This window comes from Streptopelia decaocto (genome assembly GCF_964273445.1).
Source record: "Streptopelia decaocto genome assembly, chromosome: 3".
Taxonomy (NCBI): Eukaryota; Metazoa; Chordata; class Aves; order Columbiformes; family Columbidae; genus Streptopelia; species Streptopelia decaocto.
The window spans coordinates 103,027,544-103,036,212 of NC_138656.1; the positions used below are offsets into that span (position 1 = coordinate 103,027,544).

Consider the following 8,669-nt stretch of genomic DNA (forward strand, 5'->3'; position numbering starts at 1 on the left):
CCTTGCAGCGCGGCGGAGAGCTCGGCTCGCAGCAGGGACAAGGTGCGGCGGTGGGAGGGGGCGGCGGAGCGGCGGCATTGTTGGCTCGGAGGGGAGCGGCGCGGCGGGAAGAGCGGCGCTTCGGCGAGAGCCCACCATGGTGCAGCAAGCGGAAAGTACGGAGGCGGAGAGCAACCTGCCCCGGGAAGCGATGGACACAGAAGAGGGCGAGTTCATGGCTTGCAGCCCGGTGGCTTTGGACGAGAGCGATCCGGACTGGTGCAAAACGGCGTCGGGGCACATAAAGAGACCGATGAACGCGTTCATGGTGTGGTCTAAGATCGAGAGGAGAAAAATCATGGAGCAGTCGCCGGACATGCACAACGCGGAGATCTCCAAGCGCCTGGGCAAGCGGTGGAAAATGCTGAAGGACAGCGAGAAGATCCCTTTCATTCGGGAGGCGGAGAGGCTGCGGCTCAAGCACATGGCCGATTACCCCGACTACAAATACCGGCCCAGGAAAAAGCCCAAAATGGACCCATCGGCCAAGCCCAATGCCAGCCAAAGTCCGGAGAAAAACGCACCCACCAGCAGCGGCGGCAGCAAAAGCTCCAAGAGCTCCAGCAAGAAGTGTAGCAAGCTGAAAGCCTCCTCCGCCTCTTCGCCTCCTAAGCCGGGAGCAAAAGCCGCCCACCACGGGGACTACGCGGGAGACGAATACGTCTTCGGCACCCTGAAAGTGAGCAGCAAGACGGTCAAGTGCGTCTTTATGGACGAGGAGGAGGATGAGGAGGAGGACGAGGACGAGCTGCAGCTGCGGATCAAGCAGGAGGCGGAGGAGGAGGAGGAGGACGAGGAGCCGGGGCCGCAGCAGCTGCGGCGGTACAACGTGGCCAAAGTGCCGGCGAGTCCCACCTTGAGCTCCTCGGCGGAGTCCACCGAGGGGACGAGCCTCTACGAGGAGGTACGGGGCGGTGCCGCGGCGGCGGGCGGCGGCAGCAGACTCTACTACAGCTTCAAGAACATCACCAAGCAGGGCCCGCCGCCGCCGCAGCAGCCGCCCGGCCTCTCCCCGGCCTCCTCCCGCTCCATCTCCACCTCGTCGGCCGGCAGCGAGGAGGCGGACGACCTGCTCTTCGACCTCAGCCTCAACTTCTCCCAGCACGGCCACGCCGCCGCCGAGCTGGGGGCGGGGGGCGCCGCCGGCAACCTCTCCCTCTCGCTGGTGGACAAGGACCTGGACTCCTTCAGCGAGGGCAGCCTCGGCTCCCACTTCGAGTTCCCCGACTACTGCACCCCGGAGCTGAGCGAGATGATCGCGGGCGACTGGCTGGAAGCGAACTTCTCCGACCTGGTGTTCACGTACTGAGCGGGGGCGGCGGCCAGGGCGGGCGGAGAGGCAGCGGCGGAGCTGGAGCCACGCGTCGCCGGTGATGATGATGATGCTGATGATGAAAAAAAAAAAAGTCTTGTTTTCTTTAAAAAAAAAAAAAATCTCGAAGTTAGTTCCGAGCCCGGGAGTTGTGATTTTTTTTTTTTTTTAATTTTTATGTTTTTTAGTTTTTATTGCATTGGTTATCACAACAACAACAGCAAAGGCAAATGGGACTGGGGGAAAAAATGATACAGAAGGCGCTGTTTGAAGCTTGTCAGTCTCTGATTGAAGTCTGGAAGATGGTCTGCAAAGAAGTCTTTGGCAGCACAACTGTTACTCAAGGGGGTTTGTGGATATTTTTTGTTTTAGTTTTTGTTTTCCCGTGAGAGATCTTAAAGAACTGTTCTGAGTTTGTTTTGTTTTGTTTTCTGAAAGGGACCATTGCAACTTTTTTTGGAGGGAGAAAACTGATGTCTTCTATGCATCCAATTCTTAACAAAGCTGCAGGGAGCTTGAAAAAATGCAGACTGTACAAACGCTTACAAATAACTGAACTGACTTAAGATCAGAGTTTACTTTTCAGATCAAATTGTTTATGGTTTTACAAATGTGATTTCTACTTGCCAACTTTTTTTTTTTTGTAACTTGTTCCCTTATACCTCCTTGATTGAATACCAGACAGCCTAGACCTCAGTACAAAAAGGTATTGAAACATTTTTGATACATAACAGACCTCAGTCTTTTTTAAAAATTAATATATTTTCAGGCGTATTTTTGTACAGTGAAAAGGGAACATTCTTGCTGTGTTTTTTCAGTAAGACTTTTCAGGCACTTCTTCCCTTTTATTTTCTTTTTTTTTCTCTGTTTTTAGCATGCAAGTTTGTTGGTACGTTACGTCCTGGTTTTAAAAGGATTAAAATTTTAAAAAAATAATCCTTGCATCTAAAGGCCTTGTGGTTAAAAAAAAAAAAAAGAAAAGAACACTTTTTTTGTACAGCTATAGTTCAGATTTGTTCAATATTTGTAGGTAAAGATTTATTGAAAATGGTGATATAGACCTCAGAGCTGTTATCTTAGTTTAAAAGATTGTATATGTACTGTACTATAGTAGGACTTTATGTATCTCATACGCTGTGATATGTGGATGGGGCCCCAGATGGAAGGTATGAAACTGGATTCTCGATTTTAGCAAAAAAAAAAAAAAAAAAAGAAAAAAGGCACATAGTTTAAAAAGTTTCTCATGTTGTGCAATATAATCTAAAGTACAGACCATCTGCATATTTTGTAGCAAATGATGGCAAAAGCAGACTTATGCACTGTCAACATCATAGCCTGTTTTGGATTTTTTTTTTTTTTTTAATGCTGAAAGTCTGTATCTTGACAATTTTAATAAATCAGCTGGAACTGATAGAAACTCGTATCGCTATTAGTGTCTGTAGAGGTAACGCTGGAGATGCCGTGCTCTCACCCCTCGCCCGCGGAGGAGCGATAGCTGTAGGCTGTTGTGCATGACCACAGGTTAGGGGAGCAGGAGAGTAAGGACTGCTTCTTTTTCTCTTCCTTTACCACAGTTCCCCACCCCTCCGCCTTTTTGCCCCCCACTTTGCTCCCCGGGTCCCCGGTGGGTGCCCGCCGGCGGAGGGGTCACCGTTAGGCGCGGCCGGGGATCGTTCGCTGCGGCCCGGGCTGGGCCGGGCGGCGGCAGGTTGGCTCGCCCCGGGTATTTTCGGCTCCCCCGCCTCCCCCCAGCTGGCGGTGCATGAGGCCGGCTCCCCGGGGTCCGCCCCGCCGTCCCCTGCATCTGATTTCCAGGGAGGCGGGCTCCGGGCGGGGTGCCCGCTCCCACCGCTGCCACGGGGAACGCGGCTCCCTCTCCTCCGTTTGCCTCCGGTCCTCCCCGCGCTGCGCTTCTTTAGCCTCCCGCTCCCTTTTTTTTGGATGAATAGCCTGGGCCAGGCGTGAGGCGGAGATGCTCGGAGTTGCGGTGCTGCATCTCCTCCGCACCGGGACAGCGCCTGGCGGGGCGGCCCCGGCCCCTCTCGGGGGAGCAGCCTTCGGGCGGCGGCATGGGCAGGAAGGGAGGTACGAGCTTTTGCTGTAGGTGAGCAGACTTTGTCAGTGTCTATTTTCTTTTTTTTTTTTTTTTTTTTAATCTTAGGAGCCATCAGATTTCAGTTTGCGCTCTGAAATAACTGCTGATGGCAATAAACAGACTCACAAGGTGGAAGTTAGTTTCTCAAGTTTACATTTTATCTGATAGGCATTGGTAAACTCTTTTTTTTCTTTTTTTTCTTTTTTTTTTTTTTTTTTTTCCTTCCCCACTAATTAATGATCCAGCTGTTTACAGGGACAATTCACTGTGCTGGTGTTTTGATGGCAACCACTGCTACAGGCTTTCAGACTTGCTGAAATGAAAATCCTGCATACACATTTGTAAGGCATAATAAAACATAACATTAAAACCTGCATGCATGTTATGTTTAATCAAAGACAACTCTTAGGCATTTAAGTGGTGAGATATCTTACTTTAGGTTAGTTAAACTGGTAGTAAAATGATTAATATAATCTGATCTCTTTCTAATAATAATAATAAAACACTCATGATTCTAAATAAAAGTTGTTTGGCCTAAATCTTTGCTATCAGAAAAGAGATTAGCATATCTGGGAACTCAAATTTATGTCTTGCATTGTGATAATTCTTTATGAGAAACTGTGTTTTAAAACAAACTTAATTACAATATACAAGATATCCTTGGCAATGGATAGTCCTCAATAAAACAGAGTTTCTTGAATTTTCAGTTTTTGGTCTCAAATGATTAGTGTGTTCTCCATGTAATAACTTAGAAAACAGATTGAAAACAAATGACATTTATCTCTTCTAAGGCAAAAGAGTGAAAGAAAATAGATAACACTGAAGTGCTCTAGCCTAGCCATTCACTCTCCTGCTATCAAAAATCTGAAAAATCTGGTTTGGGGCTAGGGTGATGGAGTAAGTTGATCAGGTTCTAAGTCTTAAAACTGAGCCAAAATTCTCTTAGCAATTCTTCAAGCTATTATGAGAGTATGGGGACTTGTACTTCCAGTCCCTTCCTTCTGATACGCATCCTTGTTTATTAAAGTGATAATAGGCAGTGTCATTAAACATTTGTGCTTTACAGATGTTCAATGAGTTATGAATGATTATGGTTGAATATGGGCTGCATTTAGTTTGCATTGTAATAAGGTCTGTGTCTCAGCCTACGAAAGTTTTGACTTGTGTATATTTTTGGAAGATGTTTTTAAAATTACCATTTAAAATATTAGTCAAGGATAACTGATTTAAAGGATCCAAGTATAGAGCAGTTGGGCATATTTTAAAAGAGCAACAGGTCTACTTTAGTCAAAGAATATAATACCCACTCAGAAGTATATCTTCTAGATGGGAATTATACAATATTATATCAGAGGAATATTTTGAGTGAAGGTATGTGGTGCAGGGAGACATTTTTGTCCAGACAGTTGAGTTTCTTTTATTTCAGAGTTTATTGTTGCATATTGCTCAAGGAAAAATTAGGTAGTGTTTGGTTTAAACCACTACACTGTTAGGGCTGAAGTTTGATGCTGTTGAATGCCTAAGCTCCTGCTGATCTCAGTAAGAGCAGAAAACAATCTTCTAATCATGAAAAATAGCATCTGTTAAGCTACTCTCTTTTTTTTTTTTTTTTTTGCTTTTGTCATATCTAATAATACTCATACCTTCTGTTTCTCTTTCTTTTTATTTTTTACTGTATGTAGCAATTCTTATTGACATGCTAGAGCAGTCCTGTTGCACACTTAGTATCTCCTGTGGCCTTTTTTTCCACATTCTTTGCATTTGTCTCTGTACAATACTACTCCAAGTGTAATAGGACTTAGTAACAGACGGGAGAAAAATAAGCTTTTTATGTGGAGAGACAATTTACTTGGTAACACCGAAGATGTCAACTCAGTGTAAAACTTAGTCAAACATGATAATTCTTTTTAATTTTAAAGTGAACTTTTTTTGTAAACCTATCATTTTTCCCCTTTTGTTGTTTTTACTATGTTTTTCCTCTCTTGCTTTTAAAAGAACCACAGCTAAGAAATATTTTCTTCTTTTAAGTGCAGTCTTTTATGAATGTGGTAGAAACACTCATTCCAAGCATCCTATAAGTGCTACATGCTCATTAGGCATTCAATGTCGTTCAGGTGAAACTTCTTCAAGTCTATTGAATGTGATTTGTATGTGTGCAGTCTGATCCTTCACTCATGCCTGTTTGAGGAAAGTGCAACTCTGTTGTTACACCAAGGTAAAACTGGTGTGGGGTCAAAGTCAGGGCCACATAATTTTTAGGTATTTAATAATCAATGCAGTTCATGAAGTTCCTTTTTACATCTTCACAATTGTTGCCTAGTAAGGCCTTAAACCTGCACTGGTTAAAAAAACATTCTCATTGAGCTTAATGGGAATTTTTGCCTCAAGGGCTGCTGACAGGATAGGTGTCTTAGTTCCTCCTAACCTTCATTTGTAAGCATGGCCAGGAAAAAAACAAACAAACAACAAAAGCTTAATACAATGAGTTGCCTTACATTTCCCCTATTAGACAGTTGTATTCCTTTGATTTATTTCCTTTCCCCTCACCCACATCGAAGGCTGTGATTGTTTCTGGTTTTCTTATTTTTTTGCACACTACCTATACCAATTAACTGCCTAATTAGTTTTCTCTACATGGATGCAGTGAATTTGTAAGAGAATTTCACAAGCAAGTAGTTTTTTAGTGAGTTTAAAGTAAATAGAGTTTTAAAGACCTATTTTTATATTCAATATAAAGCACAAATGTGCAGAAAGTGTAGAATGACTTACAAAAAGGGAAACAAAAGTTCGTAATATTTCATGTATAAAAGTAATACCTTCTTTGGGTTGATATTCTCTTAGAAAACCCAATACTTATGCCAGTGCAAAGATAGGAATATTTTAAAAACTCTTAGAAAATTGTGATTGACAGGAATTTCAAAGGAATGACTTCTGTAGGTACAAGGAAGCCCCTAAAGCAATATGGATATGAAGGGGTGAATGGTTTTCAATGATGAACAACAACCTGGAAGTGTGAGAATGGAGGTTTCAATCCTTATTAATTAATCAAATTTCTTCTTTTGTGATTAGCTACAACATCTGAGTTTTCTGTGAAGTGCAATCTTGCGGGATTAAAAAGTGCAAGGGCACCAGACTTGTAAGACTTGTGAATACGCACAAGCAGGTTTCATATAAAAAATAATTCAATAAGCTAAGGCAGTCTATTCCCTAACAAAATTATGTGTTATTAATTAGGGCTTTTGATTTTGGTAATTCCCACTTCCAAGAAAATCAAGACACTGATTTACCACTTGAAGAAATTTGATCAAATAATAATGATTAATCCAGGAACTCCCATTGTCACAATTTGTTTTTGTTTCCATCGTCCTGCTTATCTCCAAAACCAACTTGCCTCAACTCCTGGCAAAGCCAGGGAGAAGAGTTATATGCCATTGTTACTTCATTTACAATTTGTATCTGGTTTTGCTCTTGTACATATGTTGGCGTTTTGGAGTCTTTACATAAATGCTGTGATACTTCTTTTTCTTCTTTCCTTTTATTTTCTTGGTGGGCTGTTTTAAAATGGAGGCCTGTTTTCCAGTGTGGGACTTTTGATGGTTACAACATTTCAATGATGTTGCATGATGGCCACAGGTGGGGGAAATTGAATGTTTTAGAGCAGTTTTTCAAGCATGACACTTTTAAAATATGTAATTTCAAAGACTTTTCAAGGCCACATGAAATTAGTTTTCATAGCCACTCCAGGTCTTGGGGGGGGGAAAGCTGAAAAGTACTTTTGTTTAGAAGTCTGAGTGATGGTGGGGGGGAAACCTTTTCGTGAGGTTTTTGCATGCCAGTGCACGGCCTATTGCTGTGAGAGAAGGAATATGGTGAGGCTGCTTGAGGCAATGCACTGGAGGACAAAGTGTTTTCTAGCACTAGAATAAGAAAATGCATGGCAAAGTTTTGTCTTCTAGTAGACTATATAGCATGCAGAGTTTAGTATGTGTCAAAACAGTGTATGACATTGCTGTATCAAAGTTGTAAAATTAAGCATTATTTATTGAAAACTATGTATTTTTTTTGTAAAAACCTGATCACCTAGAGGATTAATATCAGTGACTTGTGCTAGTGCTACAAACTTAACCAGCTTCTTTACTACAGTACTTGATATGCAGTGTTAATGCTCAGGGTTGAAACCAGTCCACTCCAATGTCCTTTTTTTGCAAGAGTTTTTAAATAAAGGAACAACATAATGCAATTGTTCAAAAGACTCTAATAAAATTGTGTGATCAATCTTCCTACGTGTTTTTATGTGGATTTTTTTTCCATTGTTGCATTTGGTAAATGCAGTTCAGCTACTATACTGAATCCATTTTTCATTCTGTGGGCACCCAAATCTTAAAGTCAATGGGAATGTCTTTCATAAACACCCTCAACACGTAGTTATGGTCAAAGTAGTATGTACAGAGGGTAAATGCTATTCTGAGCACACCTGGGAGGCACTGAGACAGAGAATACGCCAATTAACTTAATTTTATTTTATTTTTTTTTTAGTTAAGACTCTGGATAAAACAATTAAGTATTTCATGATAAACATTTTAGATGTTGCTTTAAAGTTGACCATGAATGAATGAAATAAGATGGATTATATGCCAGCAAACCCCATTTCTCTCTGTATCTTTTTCTACAATTTACCATCTAAATGTATTTTGACATAGAAAAAAGTCATTCTGTATTAAGATTCTAGTTATGAAAATGTTTTTATGGGAACCCTGTAATCAATTACTGGAACTATAAAAAGATGTTATTAATGTGTTTACGTGGTGAAAGTTTGTTGTATATTAAATATTGTTTTATAGAAATCGTGGAATTATATTGTTACAAATTCAAAATCTGCAATTAATACAAGCCAACTATTCCTGTAGGCATATCCCCATATTCCAAAAAGTATACAAGGCACATCTCTCTATTGCTCCTATTTAATGTCTATACTTTTGCAAGTTTACCTAGGGATGAAAGTATCAATCAATACCTTCCCACTGGGGGGTTGTTGGTTACTCCTAATATCCAGGAAATAACAGAAAAATTCTAATCAACTTCAGCTGCAGCTGATACGAGCCTTTAAACCTGGGAAGAGTCAATTCACCAAATAAAAAAGTTCCAGATAGTTTTGTATGACTCTTGAGCACAGCTCTTCCCATTGTTCCTGTTCTTTCCTTGTCCCAAAAGAGTTAGCTGAAT

At 41.8% G+C, this 8,669-nt stretch overlaps 1 protein-coding gene across 1 annotated transcript; it reads left to right on the plus strand.

Annotated features, from left to right (window-relative positions):
* The first annotated feature begins 1 nt into the window (after position 1).
* On the plus strand, positions 2-4,152 carry SOX11 (SRY-box transcription factor 11). The gene has a single exon (XM_082049419.1). The coding sequence runs from the start codon at positions 137-139 to the stop codon at positions 1,346-1,348; it is 1,212 nt and encodes a 403-aa protein (XP_081905545.1). The 5' UTR covers positions 2-136; the 3' UTR covers positions 1,349-4,152.
* The last annotated feature ends 4,517 nt before the right edge of the window (positions 4,153-8,669 follow it).

Bases quoted from the DNA above. Each gene is read 5' to 3' on its own strand.
- SOX11 (XM_082049419.1), top strand. From the start codon at position 137: ATGGTGCAGCAAGCGGAAAGTACGGAGGCGGAGAGCAACCTGCCCCGG.